The 24703-nt window shown below is 42.8% G+C and overlaps 1 protein-coding gene and 1 pseudogene across 1 annotated transcript in view; both read left to right on the top strand.

Annotated features, from left to right (window-relative positions):
• Window positions 1-24703, top strand: part of FHOD3 (formin homology 2 domain containing 3) — a 406356-nt gene that overhangs the window by 242111 nt on the left and 139542 nt on the right. The window contains exons 7-9 of the mRNA XM_023532085.1: window positions 5695-5806; window positions 12601-12695; window positions 19034-19177. Coding sequence (XP_023387853.1) covers window positions 5695-5806; window positions 12601-12695; window positions 19034-19177 — 351 coding nt within the window. The remainder of the gene's footprint in view (window positions 1-5694; window positions 5807-12600; window positions 12696-19033; window positions 19178-24703) is intronic.
• On the top strand, window positions 7343-7463 carry LOC111741561 (annotated as a pseudogene).

The following is a 24703-nucleotide window of genomic DNA, read 5'->3' as shown; positions in this document are numbered from 1 at the left end:
GAATCTAGACCCCCAGTGTGTTTCCTCCAGCCTTAAGGAAGTGGAATCATCTGTGAACCCAAAGGCCGTCAAACAACTCTCTTGCTCCATGGAAGCCCAGAGGGGTGGCCTCCCCACTGGAAGTGCTGTCCCCTGGGAAGGGCTTTCTGTCCTCAATGACCTGGCTCTGAGGGGCTCTGGTATGAAGAACATGCTCAAGTGATGTGAAGGTGTTCCGGGTCCTCTCTCGGCAGCGAGAAGACCACCTCCTTGAAGGCAGGGCCACAGCTTCCTTCCTCACTCACAGACCTCCCTGGGTGCTGAGCATCTGGGAGATGCTGAAGGCATTGTTGAAAGAAGAAGCAGAGCATCTCGGAATGAGGAGGGACCTTAAATGGATCGGTCCACCCTAATCCAGGCTCTGAATTCCTTCAGCGATGGCCTTAGCAATCTACCATTCAGGACCTCCAGATGTAGGAATCTGCATTCTCTACATCAGCTCATTTGTCTTTGGACCACTGCTTCTGAGGCTGACTCCTTGTTGCCCTGCTTCTATGTTTAACTCTTTCATGACTGGTTGCTTTATCTTCTCAAGTGATTGATCTTCCACATGAATGATATTCCATGCTTATCGATTTCCCTTGTTGCTAACAGATGAGCAGGTGTCTGAGCCTGTAAGTCATTGCAATGAAACTCTCCATTAGAACATGAAAAAGCACCAGGCAGAGCTGAAAATCAGATAATTCAGATTGGAGTGACAGTGCCATGTCCCTATGAGGAGCCTTCAGCATCTGAGCCACGCAGAGGTGTGTGTGTTGGCAGCTTGTTTCCACGCCTCTTCTCATAATTCTTACCCTTGCCGCTGTGGTGGGCCTGCCTCTCCTGGCCTCTGGGTTGCCCCTTCTCAGTGGGTGTGGGCTAGGAGTTTCAATAGCTACTCTTATTAGAATGTATCTAAGATAAGTGCAAGTGGCACCAAGTACAGATTTTAAAGAGCTTTGAGATAAGCAGTGTGTTCAGACCGGAAGGAATGGGTGTATGGCTTTCGTTATGGCTGATCAATGCTTTGAAGAGTTTTGACTTCATTCCAGATAGTCGAAGGCATCAAATTAAGTGATTTCTGGATAAATGAGGGATTGATGTAGAAATCTTTTGAAGTAATGTACTTTTATTACTCAAGTCTATGCAGTAAGGCTAGTGAAGCATTTCAGTGGAGAAGTCCTGCTGAATTCATTTTGATGATTAATTAGGACACGTTTGCAGTTGATATGTATTTCCTTAAAGTTAATGTTCTAATTATTTTTTATAAAGTAGTTTACCTAATATGTTTGTTATTAATTTTATACGATAAGTCTTCTGAACACACAGAAACTTTAACTTAGACTCGAGTGAAGCTAAATTCACAGAAACCTTAAATTATGAATCAGAAGAGTTTGGGGTTCTTTTTTTTTTTTTTTTTAAATCACGGTGCCAAAAAAGCTCCAAACAGAGTCTTTACAGCAGCAGAGAGGACATGAATAGGCATGTTGAGAGCAATAGGAAAAGATTTGCTAGAAAACAATGGTTTCTTAATTAGAGAGCCCAGTAAGGGATAGTGGCTAAGGGATTTGGGTGCCTGGGACCAAGGCCCCATGACCACAGAGATGCTCAGAAGGAAACTTGATGGGCATAAGGGAGCCCCTGCTGAGACCAGCTAATGGGGGAGCGAGGTTGGGCAGCAGCCAGGTTCTTTCCCAGGAAGGCGCTGAGAAGGCTTAAACCACATAATGACAGTCCACCCACTAACGAAGTTGCCAAGCCTAGACTTGTTGGGTGTTTTATTTACTTGAAGAAATTTCTTCAGCTCTGAATGTGTGAAGATACCGCAGGTTGTCATGCCATGCCTTCCCTTCCTGCCCCCAACCTTGCAGTTGCGGAGAAAAATACTCTGGAATTCAGGGAGCAGAGGACCAAATGCAGGACTCGAGTTATGAAAGCGAAAATGCTTTCAAGAGTTCAAAGCCCTTCAAAGAATTCAATTCCCAGTGTGGAAAGGACGTAACCATGAGAGTGGAAGTCCAAGGCACTGCTTGTCCTCAGGGCGATTGTGCAGGGGCCTCTGCTTTGCTGAGGACTCTGATGGGGTGAAGAAATGGAAGCTGGGGCCGAGGTGGCTTGCTCTGTGCATTATAAGAGGGATGGATTTGAAGAAGCAGCCTCGGCGAAAAGGGCATCCTGGCCCGCCCTTCATGCACAATACTGACTGAGCAGCTCCTCCGGGACAAAGCTGTTTCGAGGATAAAACATCTCTGCCACCAGGTGGCCTATGTTCTAGTTGGGGACAACAAAGGGATATCAGGTGACCAAATGTGTTTGTAGCAATTTCCGGTCATGGTAAAGGATGTGGAGAAAATAAAACAGGATGATATGAGCATGACCAAGGGGCTCCTTTAGATGAAGTAGTCAGGAAGGCATTTCCCATGAGGGGAAATTTCTTAGATCTGAAAGACAGGAAAAGATCATTCCTATGATGACTGGTTAAGACTAGCCAATGAGCAGTTCTGAATCACGAACAAGCTTCAGAAAGTTAAAAACGTATAGTCACGTGACTAAAGAAAGATAATGAAGGTGAGGGTCATGCATTGATCGACTGATGATTGGAGCACACTGGGCAGGAGGGAAGGACATCAGAGACCTCTACAGAGACCAGGACATAAAACCTGCAGGAGTAGATTGTATCTTGAATGGGATGCAGAATGATTGGAGGGTTGAGAATGCAGTGGCCACTCTGGCTGCTATTTGGAGAATGGACTTAAGGGGGACAAAGCTGGATGTACTTAGCAGGCTCTCACAGTGGTCCAGAGTGGACAGGGAGATGGAGAGGTGGATGGAGACAGGACAGCTCTTAAAGTTCTGTCAGCACTGGCGGATGGATCTGTTGCGAGAATGGGTGAAAGAAGTGCCGGGTGACCCTCGCTTCCCACTCAGTGGATGGCGTGGCCTTGGACTGAGATGGGGACTGTGCAAGGAATAGGATGGGAATGGTAGGTGTGATGCAGCGGCCATGGGTAAAAATCAAGAGCTCTCTTTCAGCCTCGTTGAATTTGAGGCGCCTGTTAGCCTCTGAGCGGAGACGTCATGGGTCGGGTGAGAACCGCCACCTGGTGCAGGAGGTTGGTCAGGCCGAGGAAGCAACAGCACTGAGTCTCAGATGGAATTTAAAACTAAAGCTGGATGAAGGTCTCCTGGAGAGAGTGTGTGGAAAGAGAAGTGAACTCTGAAGCCTCGCCTCACCTGGAAATCGAGCACCATAGAAGGAGCCAGCAAAGGGGTGGCTGTGGGTCGGCCACAATGGGATGAAATTATGGCAGTTAATTGTGTCACATGCCTTTGAGAGCTGAGTTATAATGAGCACAGAGAAGCAAGCATTGGATGTGACCACATGAAGGCCATTGCAACCTTCGTGAGACTTAATTTGCGTGGTCGTGTTAGAAGCCCTGTTGGATTGGGCCAAAGAGTCAGTTGGAAGTGAGGACGTGGAGCTGGGACTGCAGACACTCTTTTGAGACGTTTTCCTTTAAAGGGGAGCTGAGAACCGTGACAATGGCTAAAGAGAGATGTGGAATCAAGGAAGAGACAGGCGGCTTACTAGGGAAGTGTGACAGAGGAGAGAAGGGCAAGAGAACCGAGGTGTTTGCACGATTTTGAAGAAATGACGTGGGGTTGAGTAGTGCTCTTGCACTGTTCCCTGTGGGAGTGCACACTGCTCCAAGTTCCCTGTAAAGTCGACATGTGTCCCTACTATTTTGATGTGGGAAGATGCCTCCAGGAGGCCCTGGGTCTTCCTCAGGCTGCACACAAAGACTCTGGAGCTGATTCTCCACAACCACAGTGATGGAAGTGAGGGTCATGCACTGAATGCCTGGTCATTGATCTATTTGTTCATTGAGGAAACATCGCTGAACCTACTCTGTGCCAAGTGCAGTTCCAGGCCCTGCAGTTATAGTGCAAATAAACCCCTCTCCCCTTGACCATGTTACTCCCTGTGGAGGGCAGGACACTGACAGGCAAAATGCTGGGGGTGGGACAAGCAGGCCAGGTGGGTTTGCCATCTCTCAGATCATGATCTTAACCCATTTCTAGGAGGTAGTTGGTGTGTGAGTTTCTTAAGGAGGAGATTCTTAGAAGGAAATGGGTACAGGAGACCGTGGCTGAAGGTTACAGCAGCATCTGGGGACAGGGAGGGAGCGGACATGGAAAGCTCCACTGCTGCCCCAGCCCAGGGCTGGCTGAGCTAGAGTAGGGAGTTTCTCTGGGCGAGGAACCTGTGACATGTGAGGGAAGCCCCTGTGCCCTGTGTGGCTTCTCACAAACACTGTACCCTGGGCCCAGCAAGTGTGTTTTAATGCCCCAAGTGGCCTTCTCTGCTCAGTTTTAAGAGGGGGACTTGGTTCAGATTTCTGCTTACCAAGCCAGCTTAGACAAGTCGTTTAACCTGCTGTGCCTGTGTCCTCACTAGAAAAATGGGAAATGTAATCATTCCTACCTTGCAGTGTTCTAGTCTGAGAAAAATGAAGTTCAGCAGCCCTGCCTTATCCATGGTTTCACTCTCCATGGTTTCAGTTACCCACGGTCAACCACGGTTTGAAAATAGTAAATGGAAAATTCCAGAAATAAACAATTCATAAGCTTTCAATTGCTTTCCATTCCAAGTAGTGTGATGAAATCTCTCCATGTCCTGTTCAGTTCTGCCCAGGATTTGAATCATCCCTTTGTCCTACCTATCCATGCCATATATGCTCCTTGCCACCCCACATAGGTACTCAGTAGTTGTCTCTATTAACAGGTCGACTACCTTAGCATCGCAGTGCTTGTGTTCAAGTCATCCTTACGCAGTGTGCAATACCTACATCATTCACCTCACTTCATCTCATTATGTAACATATCATCTCGCATCATCACAAAAAATACAGTGTAACATACTTTGAGAAAAAGACCACATTCACTTAACTTTTGTTACAGTATATAATTATAGTTGCCTGTTTTATCATAAGTAATCTCTTACTGTGCCTAATTTATAAGTTAAATTTTATAATAGGTGTGTATATATAGGAAAAAACAAAGTATATTTAGGGTTTCAGGCATCCACTGAGGACCTTGGAACTTACTCCCCACAGATAAGGGGGACTACTGTACCTGATTCAGCAACCGCTACCAGGGATGTTAAGAGACCACTGGGTGCGAGCTCTGGGACCAAAGGCCCCGTGTTTGAATTCTGATTCTATTTTAGGAGTATGTTCTTGGGCAGGGTACTCTGTGCCCTGATCTGTGCAATGGAATAATTCTAATACCCATTAGAGCAGCGGTTCCCAACCTTTTTGGCACCAGGGACCAGAGCTCCTATGAGAATCTAATGCCTGATGATCTGCGGTGGAGCTGAGGCCGTGATGCTAGTGCTGGCGAGTGGCTGCAAAAACAGATGAAGCTTCACTCGGGCTGTTGCTCACCTCCTGCTGTACAGCCCAGTTCCTAACAGGCCATGGGCCGGTACCCATCTGCCGCCCGGGGGTTTGAGACCCCTGCATTAAAGGATTGCAGTGGAGAAATCTGTGTAATCATTAAAAAGAGCACCTGGGCTGAAGCAAGACCTGGGTGCCAACTGCTGTTAAGAGATGATGCCTTTGTGCCTACATGATTGTGTCTGCAGCTGTGTGATGGTTTATCTTTTGTGTGCAGTTCCGCCTGGTGGTGAAGACGGCCCTGAAGCTGCTGCTCGTCTTTGTGGAGTACTCGGAGTCAAATGCACCTCTTCTGATTCAGGCTGTCTCTGCTGTCGATACAAAAAGAGGTGAGTGGTCCCTGCTCCCTTATTTCATCACTGTAAAAAAGTCTGATGAAAAAAGGCATCCACTTTTTACATGTTCAAACTGGAATTGAGAATTCCCTTTATGTGGACCTCCCACTACAGGAAACATGTTTTTTGGGATAGTAAGTATACAAAGATTAAGGACAGAACATGGTTTGCCAGAAAAAGAAAAGCGCTCCTGGGCATCCCCAGGGCAGGCCTGTCGCTGAGCTTGTCTTTATGCCCCTTCTCCAGCCCCTGTCACTGAACACACGCAGAGCCAGTTCCTCCTCTTTTCCCATCTTGTCTGGGTTGCCTTGGCTCCTTCCTCCCCTGAACCATGCTTTATCAGCTCAGACCCCTAGATGTTTCCCCCTTCCTCCCTTCATCCCGTGCCCCTTCTCTCCTGGGGGCCCTCACCATCTCTTGCCTGTGTCCTTCACCTCCCCGAAGTGCTACCCTGGCTTCTGCTATTGGAGGATTCTTTTAAAACACAAATGTGATCACATCAGTTTCTATCTAATACAGTGCCAATGGCTTCCAGTGCCCACAGGTTAGATCCAGACCTTTCACCTGACTCTGAACCATCTAGCCCCCGTCCATCTGCTACCCCCATCTCCCACTTGGCCTGCACCACACCCGCCCTCCCTTGGGCCAGATGGCCAAGTGCTCTCAAAGGCCCTGTGTGTCCCTCTTTTCTGCTGTGTTGTTGTCTTTGCCTGTCTCTCTGAGTGAGTGCCGTGCTCCAGGGCAGGGTGCCTGTTCCTCTTGGTGTCTCAGCACCTAGCTGGCCCACAGCAGGCAACCCTGCCCTACACACTCGATGAAGAATCAGCTTCAGATCTGGTTTTGTGTGTAACACACTGTGTTCCCTGTAATATTGTGAACCTTAAAGCTAAGATGTTGATGGGTTTTGTTTTGTTTTGTCCTTTCGAAAAAATTTTTGGTTTTGTTCTCCAGTAGGACATTACTGTTACCATGATCATCTCCACAAAGACTCAAAGAAGAAGCCATTTTACCAACATTTTCCTAACAGAAATTTTTCTCTTTAGGTAAAAGGTTAAAGTCTCATTGTGCTGGGGAGAAAGGAAAAATTCTGTTTTCTATGGACACATATTTTGGATTTTCCAGGAAAAGAGAGACATTCCAAAATTTGGTGAATCAAGATAGTTATAAGAAATTGATAAAGATAAGACTGCATATTTTTGTATTTTGCCACATAACGTGTTTAAATTAATTTGCCTATACTGGTATACCTCAGAGACATTGCAGATTTGGGTCCACTGCAATAAAGTGAGTATCACAATAAAGCAAGTCACATGAATTTTTTGGTTTCCCAGTGCATGGAAAAAGTTATGTTGACATTATTATACTATAGTCTCTTGAGTGTGAAATACCATATGTCTAAGAAAAGTACTATATATACCTTAATTAAAAAATACTTTATTGGACGTGATTCCCTATTACAGCAGTTAGCACATCTACTTTACATGCAGAAGGTACTGGGTTCACGCCCCAGTCCATGGTCCACGGTCCATGGTCTACGGCCATGCCACCTTGAACAAGCCCGATGTCTGATCTTGGAAGCTAAACTAAGCAGGGTTGGGCCTGGTTAGTACTTGGATGGGAGACCACCTAGGAAGACCAGGTGCTGTAGGCATAAATAATAATAAATAATTTAAAAAAAAAAGAAACCAGCACTGGCGCTTCCAAGGCCAGTGAATGAGATTTAGGGCCAAAGGTGGGTGTTTGGAAAAACAGCGAGGCGGATCTATTCATTCTCAAAGGAGTCACACTCCATCCCCCAACTTGGGGATTACTTTTGGATGATGAACGGACTCTTCATTTCCTGTCCTGAATTTCAGGTAACCCATAGGCCCTTGTCATGAGGGCCATGTTAGAGGCGACAGCCTTCTCATGACCTTGAGTTGTGCTTTCACTTTGTTGAGCTGGGATCTCAGAGTTTCCTTCTTCGGACTTCACATTTCACGAAGGGCATGTTGTGGGGGTAGAGGAATGATCCTGAGGTAAACCCAAGGCGTGACACCCACATCCAAGACTCCATCTACTGGCCCAGCCAAAGGCTCTCTGCTGTACTCAGTCTCTCGCCCATGACAAAATGATGCCCATCATTTCACAATTTGTAAAAAAAAAAAAAAAAAATTAAAGAAGCTCATGGATTGCGTACTTCATGGCATTTTGCCTATAAAATTTCTTTTTGCAACTACTGAACACTAGCAGCTGGGAAAAAAAAAAGGAATAACACTAATGGAAAATCTCAGATGTAGCTTATCCCATGTGGTTCAATATCATGTTTCTCTATGGACATGTGTGGTCTTGGCCATAATTTTATAATGCATGCAAATAACATCATCCTATTTTACTGCTGGTAAAACTGTTCCTGAACCCTATGATGGAATTAACCATATAAACATATCATGGTGTTTGCAGAGAGCAAAAGGACTTCCAGGTGTGTTTCCACCAGCAGGTTTAGAAGCAGCTCCCTACTCCCCTCTCAGCTGGGTGAGAGATTAGGCAGAGGTGCCAGAGGGCCAACTGAGCATGTCTATTGTGCACGAGTTTATAAATAAGCCATAAATTTTATTCTTCTAGTGGCTTTACACATAGTCCTTTGGGGGGATAAGAGAATGGGTATGTTAAAGTATAGACTCTTTTTTTTTAATAGCAAAGAATTCTTTTGGATGATGAAAACTGTCAGATTTAAAGAATCAACAAAGAAAACTAATGAGTAAGCTATGAGTCCTCAAAAATGACTACCACCAACAGCAAATAAAGTTGCCCCAGAATAAATTCCCCTGGTTGCTTTATAAACATTATGTATGGGGTTAACCAGAAGGGTTCATTCTATGAGCACAGATGGCTTGCTCTTTGGCCAAGAGTGGGCCAGTCAGGCAACAGGGATAAAAGTTGAGGGATCTGAATCCATTATAGGGACTAATAAACATTTATGAATTAATGAAAATTAAAAATGCCCCTCATTATCTAGGCAATAGACACTTTTGCTCAGGGGCTGGAATCAAAAGGTTCATTTGAGCTAGTGTCTGGGGCATGACACAGAGGCTCTGTGCAGTACTCAGTCTCTACCTCAAGATAAAAAGATGGCCATCTTGTCCCAATTTGTAAAAAAAAACAAAACAAAAAAATTAAAGCAGACACATCTGTCTGCTCAGTCTGCTGGGTCATTGCCTCTTTTGCTTGGATCAAGTCACTTTTTCTTTCTGGTGGACAGAGCCCGGCAGGAAGAGAGAAGGGTAGTGAGTGCTTAAGGAAGCCCTTGAAAGAGCTCTGCGTTGTCGCTCAACCATCATCCGAGACTTCCTTTCCTTGAGATGTTCCCTGTGGTGATTGACAGGAAATGGGTTCAGAACCCTCTGCATCCCTAGGAAGGGTGCCCTTCCCTCTGATTATCTGGGTTTGCCTCTCAGACAGAGGGTGGGGCAAGTGACCAGAATGGGTAATCTGTTTTGGAATTTCAGTCATAAATCGTTAGTCAGCGCTAACTTGGTTCAGGACTTCTTTTGAAGAAATTCAATTTTTCATTTGAATGTGAGGTGATGAGATATGACATAATTCTTAAACATGTGTATCACACATGATTAACAGGGAGAAAAAATCCAGCCATTCTTTTAAGCTATCCCATCTCTGCCGCTCAAGAATGTATTGATCTGTGAAGAATGTACAAAGCATGATAGCAGTCAGGGGTTGACAGAACTCAAGCTTGATTTCCATTATTTATAGCCAAAATATATATGTGAAGTGTGTTTATCAATTGTGTTGAAAGACATGGAACATACTATGAGAACCTTCTGTTTGAGTATCAGACCAACTTGTGTAGAAGGCATTGTGCTAAATATCTTATTTTCTTTGGAGTTTAATACAGAAACCTAGGAGGAAGGCAAGGGGTGGGGAGGAAGAATTGAGCAATTTGTTCTGGGTTAAGAGAAAAGCACTGTGGTTTGGTGGGAAGAGAAGACTGGCCTGGGAGCCTTGTAGAAGGTATGTGGGTAAGCATGGGTATCATCACCAGCCCCAACCGCCATGACACTTACAGCTACTGATAGTCTGGTGCCTAACTTGTAACAGATACTATGCTAAGCATTTCTCACATACAACTAATTTACCCAAGAAATATTTAAGTACCAACTATGTGCTTGAAACATCAGAGAGAAAACAGGCTCTTACAGACTATACTGCAGTGTTTGGGGGTGGAGTTGGAGAGAGACAGAGGATCATGATTAAGGAAATTACTGTTTTGTATTATACACCATCACGGCTAAGGCAAAAAGTCAAAGTGCTTTATCTCGATGATACCTCAGAGCAATCCTACAAAGCTGATATAATCACTGCAACGTAAATGTATTTCCTGAGCCACTGTTTGTTCATTCCTCCACTCTGGTGCTCAGTTTCTTTCTCTGTTATGTTAAGGGGTAAGATCATATGGTTTAGGATTCTAAAACAGGACTTCTCCCTCATCCCTCCCCACTACACCCATAACAACTGTATAGAGCAAGCAAAGGTAGTGCTAGGGTGAACTGGGCCACTTAGTTCTGGCAGGTGGCAGCTCCTAGAAAAGTTGCAACTGGTGGTGCTTAATGTAGACCAGCTTGAGCCCTGCCAAGGCTGTTTGTATTGGACCAAAATGTTTCCTCCCCTTTACCTTCATTCTTCGAAATAGTTCTCATTTTGGGGTCCCCAGTCAATCAAAGGGGAATGAACATTCATCCCAACAGTACACAAATATATCCAAGTTTCCAGATTTGAAATCTTTAAATGGTAATGAGGGAATCAGATATCACAGCTGAAGGACACATTTTTCAGTTAAATTAAGCCAGTGTTTGAGTGTTTTTATTATAAAGGATAAAATGGTACACAAGTATGCCTGTCTGTTAGAGAGAGGCTATAATCTGGCCCCCTCCCTCTCTCCAGGATGCCTGCCTTTTCTTCGTGGCCTTTCTTTCCCTAGGCTATATTTAGCATCTTTGTCTCCAAAATATGCAAGCAGGAAGCAGTTCTGGGCCCACTAACACCACTGGAAATTCTTAGCTTCAGTGCTTTCTCTCCTACACAGTCTTCTTTAAACCATTCATCAGTAACTCACCGGAACAAGTGTTTTCTACTGAGGTTCGGTGCCAGGTGGTAATAATAGAAGTTGCCCTCATTATAAATACAAGCTGAGGCACTTACAGTGCTTGGACTGCGCTTGGACAGTGAAACCCAAGTCCCACTGACCACATCGATTGACTGTACTGAGGGCAGAAATGGTGATTTCGTTGGGGTTTGAAAAACAAGTGAGGACTTCAAAAGAGTTTGATGATAAATATCAGCAAGAAGATAATTCAGCAGTTAACAGGTGAAGGATCATGCTTCCAGAGTTAGAAGGGGTTATAGAAGCTGGCCTCATTCTGACCAACTGGACAACTCGGCCAAAGGAAAAGGCTTTCTGTTTACTTGCTAGGTGAGCCAACAGATTGCTGCATCAAGCTACATCCATGTCTTTCACATTTTATAGTAGGTGCCTGTTTCTTTTTTAATTCTCTGGCCTTCTCTTCTTATTTCATTTACCCTTTGGTTCTTTTTAAACTGCTCCAACTTAACCCACTTCCTGCCCTCTCCAAGACCTCCATTCACTATTTGGCTGACATTTTATTGGGTGCCTGCTGTTTGCCAGGCACTGTGCTAAGAGCACAGAGATAATACATATACTACTGCTGCCCTTGGGGAGCTTTTGTTCTCCAGGCTAGGAAGTCAGCCCTGGCATAACTCATCCAAGAACCAGCATTTGGAAACCACTGGTTTTCAGTTATTTCAGAGTTTATTTTTATCAGTAAAAATAAGCAATATCCCTTTAAGATCTTTATAGAGAAAGCAGGTAAGAGCTTCATGTTCCATACCATCACGTAAGGACAAAGCAACATTTCACTTCAAATATTTATCTCAGGCATAGGAAATTGCGTCAGGGTGCTGTGCTCCCTTTGCGGCCTTGGTGGTCCTGAATGCGAAGGGTTTTCTGCTCTCTCCTGGAGCCAAGGAATAACCATCTATGAGCCTTTGCCTGCAGAGCCCTATTTAGGAGACACCTCTGCACTAAGCCCCCCACTACCATCCGCACTGCAAGAGACCTCCCTCGCTGAGTGACAGGCTTAGCTAAGTGCCTTTGCCTTTTGGGTGCTTTTACTCTGGGCTAATGTGTGTCCTTATATTTATGTCTAACTGCTCTATTAGATTATAAACCTCTTGAGGGCAGCCTCCCACTAGAACCAACTGCTTGTATCTGGGTGATGCTTAAACGGTATTTGTGCCTTGATTACATGGAGGTAATATACTTTTTCAAATGTTTGCTGGACGGATGTTTCACTTGGAGCCTACTGTAGCATGAATGTAAAGACCTCCTGCATCCTTTTTCCTTGCAGGAGATCAGAGCATAGCATGCCAGTGTACGGGAAATACTTATCAAGAGCTTCTGCACTTGGAGAGGGAAATTCATGGCCTAAATAACTGCACATGAATGCTTTTTTTTTTTTTCAAAGTGACATATTTAATACAAAGGGAACTTTCAAGCTAATTTATAGGCATCCTGACCCTGAAGAATATACATTTTTCCAGCGGACAATGGTAATGTGGTATATTGTCATCTAATTAGAAGCATGTGCCACGTTTTGAAATTTGGTTACTGAAATACATCGCCATTGTTGGATGAAGAGTCTTTAGAAAAACTGTGATGTGAGTTGGATAAGGTATGTTGAGTTGTGTCCTAATGATATTTGCTTTATTTGTAGGAGTCACACCCTGGTCAAATATCATGGAAATCCTAGAGGAAAAGGACGGGGTCGACACAGAGCTGCTGGTTTACGCGATGACTTTAGTGAACAAGGTTGGTTGATGTTTGTTTGGGTTGAATTGTGTCCTCCTAAAAGTCATGTTGAAGTCCTCCTCACCCCTGGTACCTGTGAATGTGACCTAATTTGGAAATAGAGTCTTCGAAAGTATAATCAAGTTGCGATGGGGTCAGTAGGTGAGCCTTAATCCAGTATGACTGGTGTCTTTATAAGAAGAGGAAAAGAGACACACACAGTGAGGGACGATGATGTATATGTGTGTGCATGAGGAAGACAGCCATGTGAAGACAGAGCAGAGGTTGGAGTGATGCATCTATAAGACAAGGCATGCCATGGATTGCCAGTAGCTAATCAAGGATGAGGCAAGGCAAGACCCTCCCCTAGAGCCTTCAGAGAGAGCATGGCTCTGCAGACATGTTGATATCAGACTTCTACTCTCTCAAACTGTGAGAGAATAAATTCCTAGGTGTTTTAAGCCACCTAGTTTGTGGTACATTGATACAACAACCCTAGGAAACTAATATAATGAAAAAATCTGAAATTTACCCTCTGGATAAGAGCCACATCATGTAGCCCCTCCATCGTGGTGGCTGGAACCATGGCTGCAGTGTGCTTCTTCGCAGGAGAAAACGGTTTACACCCATGCACGGTGTGTGTGCATGCATGCCGCTGGACATAAGTGTGAAGCTCTATGAGTGTTTGCATGCTTCCTGTGCTTTGGTTGTTTCTAATAAATCAGAAAGATGACAGCGAGAATTTTATGACTACTTTTCCTATCAAGGTGTCCTCTTAAAAACATCTCTCCTTAAGAAAATAAATTAGCAAGTTTTACTCTAAAGAAATAGTTCACAGTCAGGAAGAAATAAAGGTGCTCTTGTTCCACTGCTTCTTGAATTCTGACTGCCGGAGGTGAGATAAGGATTCCTGGGCATGGGTCCTATTCACCTTTTAAAATGGTGACTACACCCTTGTGCTCCTGTTCCTCCCATCATGTCACTCCACAGTCACCAACTTGCAGAGCAGTTGTAGGCTTTAGTATCCATCCCCAGAGATGCTGCTCTGACAGGGGGTCCCATGCTGGCCTGGGACAGCCCACTCTTGGCACTGGAGTTCCTGCATTCTGGTGCCTCGGTCTCTTCCTCTTTAATAACTGAGTTTGGGGTGGGAGTGGTTATTCTGCAGACTGCTACACGCTAGTCCCCAGGCCCCACATCAACTAACCTCCCCCACCCGCTGCCGTGAGTCTTCTTTCATACCCGCCAGAGAAGACCCGAATCTCTTTCTGAAATATAACTGGAGAAACATTTCCCATGATGAACTGGGGACAAATTAGTAGAAAGCAGCAAAATTATAAGTTGTAACTTCTGGATATTAAAACATTGAGCAAACTCCAAGGATTAAAACACTGTGGTCCTGGCTTTTTGCATGGCAGACATATGAGTGTAGCAGAAGAATGCCAAAATAGATCCCAGTGCACAGAACAACTTACCCTGTGGCTGAAATCAGTAGGAATGGGGTAGCTTCATTCCTGATTGGGGAGGTCTCGCTAAATAGAAATAAATAAAAACATACTTTGACCATATACCAAAATAAATTCTGGATCAATTAAAGAGTTCAATGTAAGACATCAAATCATAGATAAATGAGAAGGAACTAGAGATGAAGATTAATTGGTCTCTGGTAGATAAAGGTTATTTTTAATAAAACCAGTCAAGAAAAATTCCAAAGGAAAGGACTTAAATATTCCAGTGCACAAAATTCTAAAAGGTCTTATTTGTAAGATGAAAACCACAAATAAAAGCTAAAGGCAAGTGACAAATTGGGAAATTAATTGCAAAAAATAGGGCAGAAAATGACACTATCCTAAATATATTAAGAACCCAGTCAAAAAATAACATTAAACCTACCAAGATTAAAAGAAATATATAGCAAAACAACAAGACAAAGTTTTCCTCGGATCATGTTGGCAGTGATTGCTTTTTATGAAAAGCATTCGTTGATGAGGACACAGGAAACTCTACTACAGTCCTAGAGGGGAGTGACCACCACTTTTCTGTAGATAATAATTTTGCTTTTATATTACAATCTGTAAGTTTATTTTAGGATGCAGTTTTAAAGCAATTTTCTGTTTGTATTTTTTTAAGATTAAAGTCATCAATTTTCTGCCACTTTCAGTCACTGACATTGTTTTGGAAAACGTTGAATTCAGCAAGAATGGAATTTTTGCCCTTGCTCAGTGTTTTCCATTGTAATGCTATCCATCTTATTGGTAAAGGCCGCGCTCGGCTGCTCTAATGATCCTGGCAGCATCTGCCTGATGTGGCCATTTTGCTGCCAATTGCTGGCAAGGACCTAGTGTGTGTCACACTCTCCTTGGCATCCTCTGACATTTAATGTCCAGGAATTCCTTGCTTACTCTTTCTCTTCTGTCTGTTCTGTCTCATCTTTTGTTAGTTCTGGCATAGGGGAAGTCCAGAAAGGTCCTGAGAACATTACTTCAAATGTCATCTTTTCCTCAAAAAGGTCAACAGACTGCTGGCACCCACACTGCATTTGTTTTCTATTGTTGAATTTTAGCTGTGTTCATCGCCTCAGTGAGTACAGTCCCCTAGATCCCAAACAAAGTAATGAAGTCAAATGTTTTGTGGGTCCAGAAAAGATTCAGACTCTGAAATCTAGGAAATAATTACAGTATATTGCTCTTCTAACTTTTCTTTCAACAAAATAAAAGATGGCCTAATAACATGGAATTCAAGAAATTAACATTTTTATGACAAAACAGTTCTATCCTGCTCATGACTCTGAGACTGAAATCTGCTCCCTTTGTTAAAGAGGGACTTTAATGGTGGTGGTGGTTGGGGGTTCCAAGATCCAGACTAATTCCTACCTCCGACCTTCCCCCTGCCTCCTACCCCATGTCCTCGGGAGATCTGAGGGAGAATCAGAAACTATCCATTTCTTACCCTACAAGCTGTCTTGATCCAGCTGAAATTTCCTCAGTGGAAATCTTGCCCTTGGTGGGGCGGGGAAGTGGGGGGCTCACATAGTGACCACCTTGTAGAACAGGATGAGACAGATGCGGGGGATGAGTAACAGGGGTGTTACTGTGGTGCTGGCTTTGAGCGGTCAGGGAAGGAGGACCTCAGGGAGCCCAGGGGAGGGATACTGGATGGGATTCATGCTTAGTATTTGCCTTTGTTTCTATATTTTGTTATTGTTTTTTAATTACCTTACACCAAAATCAACTTTTCTTCCTTTGGTATTTAGCTGTATAAGTTTTAACATATGTAGTTATTGATAGCCTTCATAAATAGGATATAGAACATGTCCCCTCAAATCTCTCTACTGTTAATCCCTTTATGGTGACATCTTGATCCCCTGTTCATACCCCTGACAAACACTGATTTATTCTCTATCACTATAGTGTTGTCATTTCAAAAATGTCACATGGAATTGTACAGGATGCATCCCTTTGAGGTTGGCTTTTCTTAGCATAATGACTTTAAGATTCACCTACGGCGCTGGTGCTGCATGTGTTAATAGTTCACTCCTTTCTGCTACTGTGCGGTATCCATTGTAGAAACACCACAGTTTATCTCTTCACCCACCATAGGAGTTTTTGGTGTTTACCGCTTTTGGCATTTACAAATCATGCTGCTATGAACATTCATGTTCAGGCTTTTGCCACTCTGGTTTTATCCTACAAGAAAAACTTGATGAAATCAGTAAAAACCCAGGGAGAAGAAACTAGGAAAGAGATTTCTCCTTTAGGAAAGAGATTTCTCCCTCTGAGATGCCTGTAAAGATTTACCTGTCATAAGCCCTGGCAAGATAAGGTCTGAGAGAAAGCAGGAAGCAGGTCATGAGGTGTCATCAGAGGATAAAGGCATCAAGAGACATTTGCCGCAAAGACTTTTCTGGAGTAGTTGCCACCTTTGCCAGAAGTAGGCACCTTAGCAGTGAGGTGTCAGGGTGGAAATGGGAGGACAGGGCCCAGGGAGAGGTGGGACCATGGCAGAATGGCTCAGTATGGTAGAGAATAGCTTAAAAAGGTGAACATGGGTTTCTAGGATGTATAGTCCCCTCCCATGCAGGTGAAGAAGGAAGCTGCATTTGTTTGTGGCGTAAGGTCACTTACCCTGTGGCCACACATATGAAAGGTAGGGGTATGCAGTCTTGGCTCAAGCCCATGTTTTCACAGTGGAAATGACAAATTACCTCTAAATTCCCTCAATTTTGGGCCTATTATTGAGCAAGGGCTCTGTGAGTCTATTTGGTTCTATAGACCTATTTGTTTAATTATTTAACAGTAACCCCTCCAACTCATCATGGTTGGGCTTGTTAAAGTGATGGGATTAGGTCTAGGAATTCAACTTCCCTGTAAACTTCTGAGAGAAAGAACCTCAGTGGACTTTCACCAGGGAAAAAAGAAAGGGGAACCTAGAGGCGAGAAGGCTGCCAGAGGCCTCGTGCTGTGCCTCATCCTGGCCCCTGCACTGTTGTGTAGAAAGTTTTAAATCTAACACCAAATGTCAACTCACTGCATTTCTCAAATTGTGTATTTGACAGAGTCAGCAGTCAGTTAGGGCACCTCCCAACGTGAGCCTTCCCTGGCCTTGGTATCGCGATTTCCGTATCCTCATCTGTTAACAAGTTCTAGAGTTTTCCCTAAAACCAAAGGATGAGCTCGTTCTGATGACAGGCTTCTTTCACTGGGTGCATGTTTTTTCAGTTAGCGTTGGGAGCTGGGGGCAGTGCAATGGACTGTTGTGTCTGGTAATGCCGTGGTGACTGCCTTGCCCAGGAAATGTGCTTTCACACTTGGCCACTTAAGTGTGAGGACCTATTTATTAAACCTTCTGACTGGTTCATAATTTCTTGTTCTGTGTCTTTATTGGGGCCCCTGACTAATTAATCTATTGGATCCCAGTTATTTTTCCTCTGTTTCTGATCTCAGCGGCAGTGTGTTGTATCCATTTTGCTCAGCATAGAAAGGAAAAAGCCAGTATTTTGTTATGAATACATTCTTTTCAATATTAGTAGCTTAAAAATAGAAGTATTATAGGAGTTGGTGATTTGAAATGATCCTTACAAAAGCATTGGTCTTTTCTCTTCCAAAGCAGGTTGCCATGTTAACAATAATTTTGAAATATTAGGCAGGGTGCTTAGAAATGCAAAAGTAGTGAAATAAATAGCAAGTAAAGACCTGTGTCTGAAATTGGAGGCCAGAATAATTTGGGTAGAATGATTCCAGGGAGACTAATAGCAGTCTGAGCACAGGGTTTATCCCAGGTCTTCAGTGACTTCCTGTTACCTTAGGCAAATCCCTTCTGTCCTGGCCTTCACTGCTCTCATTTATAAGATAAGGGGCTGTAGTAAATCCCTTTGAGGGCCCTTCCAGTTCTGAGCAGAGGCCCTGTGTGAGATCATCCTCTTGTAAGAGAGGCAGAATACAAAGGGAAGTCAGCTTTTCCTTTCTTAGATTGTTGTTGTTATTATTTGTCTCTGGGTTGCTGCTTTGGAATTTCTCATGTTTTCCTAAGTTTCATAGACCAAGGGAAGGCCTACCAAACTAGAAGAAAAGGGAATCATCAAATTGTCATCACTCCAGCTGCTGGTAGATTGATTTTAACATGAGTTTCTGATCACTGGGCATGTCGATTTTCCATTGCCATGTAACAAATTACCACAAATTTAGCAGTTTAAAACAGCACAGATTTATCATCTCACAGCTTTCACAGCTTCCATGGGATGGTGTCCAGCACTGCCTAATTGGGTCCTCTGCTCAGAGTCTCACAAGGCTGCAGTCAAGGTGTCAACTGGGGCTGGAGTCTCATCTGAGGCTTGGGGTCCTCTTCCAAGCTTTTGTGGTTGTTGGCAGAGCTCATTTCCTTGCAGCTGTAGAACTCATGGTGGCTTGCTGCTGCTTCACGGCCAGCAGGACAATCACTGTTCTAGTCTCTGAGCTGGGGGAAGTGCCTTAGCATGCATTCAGATGGCTTGCCTGATTAGGTCAGGTCCACCCAGAATGCTCTCCCTTTTGATTAACTCAAAATCAACTGATTTGGGACCTTAAAGAGATCTGTAAAACCCCTTCACCTTTGCTATGTAATATAACCCGTAACCTAATCTTGGGAGTATCCTGCTTACACTCAAGGGGAGGGAAGTACACAGCACCTGTGTAACATGGGATAGGATCTTGGGGTTCATTCTGCTTACACTGAAGAACTTTTATCTCAGATGAACTTGCCATCTGCCTTGCCTTTTCCCATGTTGTTATAATTACGGCCATGGGCTACCATGCAAAAAATGCCTTGAGAGCCTTGAGACAGTTCTCTAAGACATGTCCATGTCCTGTTCTTTCTTCATCCAGACATTGTCAGGATTGCCAGACCAAGACACCTTCTATGACGTGGTGGACTGCCTGGAGGAGCTGGGCATTGCAGCCGTGTCCCAGAGGCACTTGAACAAGAAAGGGACTGACCTGGACTTAGTGGAGCAATTGAACATTTATGAGGTAACAGAATATGCCTTTTGTAAGGCATCACAAAGCTTGTACAAATGTCAAAGGCCGGGGTAATCATACTCTAAACCTCTGGTTCTGAGTGTAGTGTATAGCAGCACTCACAACACCTGGGAGTTATTCACAGTGCGAGTTCTCAGTCCCCAGCCCACACCTGCTGAATCAGATACTCGGTGCCCAGCAGTGTGTTATACAAGCCTCCTGGTGATCCTAATGCATACTCAAGTGGGAGAAGCACTGATCTAGGAGAAACTTGGTAGCTTGCTTGGTTATTTATTGCTCTTTTATTTTAAAGTATATGCATTCTGTCAACAGCACTTTAAGATTGAGAGAGACAGAGAGAGAGACGCAGGTGTGGAACATCAGGCAGGGCCAGCTACATAATTTGTAGAGCCCAGTGCAAAATGAAAATGCCAAGGAAAAAAGTGCTGTTAAAGATGCTAAACATTTTCTTGCTTTCTTCTGCAGTCTTTCTTACTCATTATGGTGTTTTTATTTGCTATTTAATATCATTATAAGGAAAGAAAAATTAAAGTTGAAAAATATTAGCAGAAATGTTACTGTTGTTCATCTTTACATTGTGCAATGCCAGTTTAAAATGCAAATATATAAGAGCATTTAATTTATATGCAGAACCAGCAAAATTACCCAATTTGTTGGTTGTCACTCCTGCATGCATATGCGTTTTGTTCCTACTGGAAGAGTGGAATCACTGTACAAAACTAACTCACCTATTTTTATTTCACTTCTTGATATGTGTTCGTTCTGTCAACACTCTCCCTTCAACTTACTGATGAGTAAGAGCTGAAAGGAAAAAAAACAAAACTGTGGGCTGCCCTATCTTTTTACTTTTTCTGTTATCATTTCAGCATAAGTGGTTTGCTAATACGGGAAAGTAACACCAGTGAGAAAGGTTAGGATAGCACCCTTGGGTTGCCATCTCTCTGCATTCAAAGCAAGTTTTGGTTTGCATAAAAAGCTTGGCCTCCAGAGTTTCCAGTGCCTCTGCTTACTCAGGCATAGGTGCAACACACTCACCTGGTAATCACTTCCAGTCTCACTAATCTGCCATGTATCGTGCGTCTACCAACACTCTATGCTCATGGGCACAAGGAATGGCAGATACATAATGTACCTCTTTCCTTATGTACCTCTTTACACATGCACATGCTCGCTTTATTGTCCCATTGGACTTCACTTAAAAACACAAGTTCAAAGTTAAAATTAGTAAGAATTTCAAGATGATGAAAGCAGAGCAGTACACCAAGCCCGGACGGAGCCTGCTGAGCATGAACATGGAGCCCTCATACAAGTTACACAGGTCATACACCCACAAAGTGGGCCTTGCTTTGGGTTACACCTCATGCCTTTATGGCCTGTTGATTTGAGTTCAAACTGTTCCCTGTGGGTTAATTTTAAATCGAATGCTCCCTCCCGCCCGCCCTCCCTGCCCCATTATTAAAGTTATTTTATCTGATGTGACTACTGTTTGGACTCTAAACGAAGGTTAGAGCACATTGTAAGTAGTAGCAAATTCCATTCCTTGTTGCTAAGCCTCATTGTCCTTGTTTCTTCCATGGCTAGTGGAGGACAGAATCTGCAGACATGTTTCGTTTTGGGTGGTGTGACTTTGAACAGGAAAGCTTATTCCTTTAGGCCCAAGCTTACCCATAATAACAGAATGAACCAGGCTGTCCTTGGACATTCACTTTTTCTCCTAGATATTATTCACATACCACAAAATTAACTATTTTAATAAAAGTGTAAAATTCAAAGGGTTTTAATACATTCATAAGGTTGCATAACCATCACACTATCATATTCCATCACCCAGAGAAGAAACCCCATACCTAATAGCAGACACCCCCTATTCCTCCATGCCTCCTATACCTCATACCCCCAAACCATTAATCTACTCTCTCTCTGTATGGATTTGCATTTTCTTCCATATAAATGGACATTTCATATAAATGCAACCAATGTGTGGTCTTTGTGACTAGCTTTCACTTAACGGGTTTTTAAGATTCATCCATGTTGTAGCATGTATCAGTACTTTTTTCCTTTTCGTGATGAATATATCACATTTGGTTTATCCATTCATCATTTGATGGACATTTGGGTTATTTCTATCTTTTGGCTGTTATGAATAATGTTGCTACAACCATTTGTGTGCAAGTTTCTGTGTGGACATATCTTTTCAGTTTTCTTGGGTGAAATTGTTGGTCATCTAATAATTGTCTTTAGCTGTGTGAGAAAGAGCCAGACTGTTTTCCAAAATGGTAAAATGCACCATTTTACCTATCTACCATCAGTGTAATGAGGGTTTCAGTTTCTCTGCATCCTCCTCAATGCTTATCACTGTTCATCTTTTTAAGTTATAGCTGTCTCAGTGGGTATGAAGCAATATTCATTTTGATTTGCATTTCCCTGATGACTAATGATGTTGAGCATCTTTCCACACACCTATTGGCCATTTGTATATTTTCTGTGGAGAAACATCTATCTGCTCATTTTTAAATTGGATTGTTTTGGTGCTGTTGAGTTGTAATAATTCTTTAGATATTCTGGATACTAGATCCTTATTAGATTTAAAATTTAATATATTTTTCCCATTCTATGAGTTGTACCATTCTACTTTTCACCTATCAGTCTTATTCATATATTTTTAAACTCCTTTTTTAAATTCCTTTTTCTACTTATAAAAATAACATGTACTCATTGAAGAATATTTGGAAAATTCCAAAAAGTATAAAAAGAATCAACCATGATTTTGTTACTAATCATGGTTAACATTTTAGTCTGTTTTTCTAGCCTTTTTAGTATGTGTAGGTTTATATTCTTAACCATGGGGATAACAGTGTTGTGTACTGAATCTTTATTAGTAAACATGTTAGAACCATTTTCTGTTGTCATAAATCTTCTTCAAGAGCTTAATTTTTTTAGAAATATAATATTCTGTCTGTATGCATGTACCATATTACATATAACTACTCTCTTTTTTTCAGATTTAGATAATTTACAAGTTTTGGCAATTATAAATGCTGTTATGATGAACAGCTTTATTCATAAATTTTTGTGCATGGCTAGAGTCTTAGGAGGGGTATTTCCTAGCTACATGGCTCTATGGTGATCTTCCCTGGGTAGAAGTGGAGAGACTGACATGTAACTCATTATTTCCTAAAAGTGACTGTCATTATAAGTGACCAGTTGAGGAATAAAACAGAATAATCTTTATATGATCTTAGAAGAAATCAGGGGAAACTGAATAGAGATATTTGCTGTCAGAGCTTAATTTTTCCCATGGCAGATACCCAGAGCAAGGGCACAGAGAGAGGGTTAGGGTAAGGCTTAGGGTTAGAGTTAGGGTTAGCATTAGGGTTAGTGTTTCAGTTCTCTGTGCCCCTGCTCTGGGTATCTTCTCTAACCAAGCCTTAACCAGTCATCTGCTCAGACTTTTGTGTTTCATTGTCACTGGCATGTGGCATTGGGAAGTGAGTGGATGGGGGATGGGGTGTGTTTGTATGGCTCCTAAAAGATAGGGTAAGGCAAGAATAAAGTAAGGATCCTAAAGATGGAAAAGGAAGAGACCAAAGGCAATTGGCTTACATGAAGGTAGAAGACAGACTTTTCCCAGTACACGTACCTCCCTTTTTCTTCCCTCCTTTCCCCATCAGAACTCCCATCTCTGAGACTCTGCTCAACCAGGGGCTTAGATAATCACAGCATTGGATTCTATGTGGTCACTGTATTTCAAAAGACAGCAAAATGCAGGTGAATTTCCTATTAGTGAACCAACTGGGAGAAAATTTTGAAAAGTAGCCTGGATACCTACCCCAGGACACTGCTCCCTGTTGTAGGGCACAGCTCTTCAGCCTATCTGACTCCCAAACTACCTCCCCATCTCCCTCTTTCTCTTCATTCCAAACTTTTCAAAAGTTGTTTCGTATTCATCATCTTCCTTTTGTCAAATTATATTTGCTTAATATTTTAGCTTCAGGCACATATCATTCACAAATGTAGCACATATGTGGCATTTAAAGAACAATAAAATAAACACCCATTGTGATGGTTAATTTCATGCGTCAACTTGATTGGGACACAGGGTGCCCAGATTTTCGGTTAAACATTGTTCTGGGTGTGTCTGTGAGGATGTTTCTGGATAAAATTAACATTCGAATTGTTAGGCTTGGTAAAAGGAATCGCTCACCCCAGTGTGGGTGGGCCTCATTCAATCCACTGAAGGCCTGACTAGAATCAAAGGCTGAGTAAGAGAGAATTCACGCTCTCTGCCTGGTGGTCTTGAGCTAGGACAATGGTTTCCTTCTGTCTCTGAACTCTAGCTGGAATTTACACCACTGGCTTTCATGATTCTCAGGCCTTTGGACTTCTCAGCCTCCATAGTCTTGGGAGCCACTTCCTTATAATAAATTTCCCTGTATATCCTGTTCATTCCATTTTTCTAGACAACCCTAATACTGCGTGTGCTAGCTTTTAGAAATAAGACCAGTACCAATAACTTGGAAATGTCCTTTATAGCCCTCTCTGGTGTCATGCCACTCTCTCCCAGCACTATTCTCTTGCTTTCTTTATAATTTAACCTGAAAATAGCTTATTCTGTGAGCTAACACAAAGGATCAGATTTCCAGATCAGAATTGACAAATCAGAGATCTTGCCCAGTATCTAGCTATGCTAATAATTTTGAGAATACAGGCAATAGAGGTGCAGAGAAACAGAGAGTGATCTGGGACATCTCTTGTGACTGCCAGGTCCTTTCTTTATGCATCACACATGTGCCCTCTGACCCAGAACAATAGACAAAGTCTCCAAATGAGGTTCACAGGTCACCTCGCCCAGTGGGTAGTATTTGGTTATGAAACATCTCTACTACAGAGCCCAGAGAGCCAGGGCTCATAACTCTGTAAATCCTAGGTCTATTTAATAGAAGTAATCCTTATCCAGGGACATCCTGCTAGGGGCATTCCAGAAACAAGAACTCTCATTTTAGCAAATATCATTAGTCTGTTTATTAGGTGGTCTAGCTATTAGCATATTTACAAGAGATTAGATGGGGTCACTTGCCTTTTTTCTTTCCTCAGAAGCATCTCTCCTATAAAAGGAGTGAAAAAGATCACAGGCCAGCTGTTTTAACTCTTTCATTCCAGTCTGTATGGCTAAACAACATGTTGAATTTTGTCTGTTTTGAAACTTTTTATAAAAGGAATGATATCATTTTCTCTTTTGCTTCGTGTTTTTGACACCTACTCATGTTGTTATGTGGCTTTCTAGTTTGTTCATTTTCACTGCTGATAGAAAGTATCATAAAATTGCCATACTTAATTTATTTATTCTTCTTTTAATGGAGTCTGGCCAGTTTTCAGTTCTGTTGCCATGACAAACAGATGCTACCATGAGTGGTCTTATACTTTTCTTTGTGTGTGTGTACGCAATACTTCTTATGTATAGGTATTTGTTTTATTCTTGCTTTGTAAAAATATTTAGAAATTTTTCTTCTTTTTCTC

Source organism: Pteropus vampyrus, unplaced genomic scaffold (assembly GCF_000151845.1).
Source record: "Pteropus vampyrus isolate Shadow unplaced genomic scaffold, Pvam_2.0 Scaffold3, whole genome shotgun sequence".
Lineage (NCBI taxonomy): Eukaryota > Metazoa > Chordata > Mammalia > Chiroptera > Pteropodidae > Pteropus > Pteropus vampyrus.
This window is presented reverse-complemented; position numbering and strand designations above follow the sequence as displayed.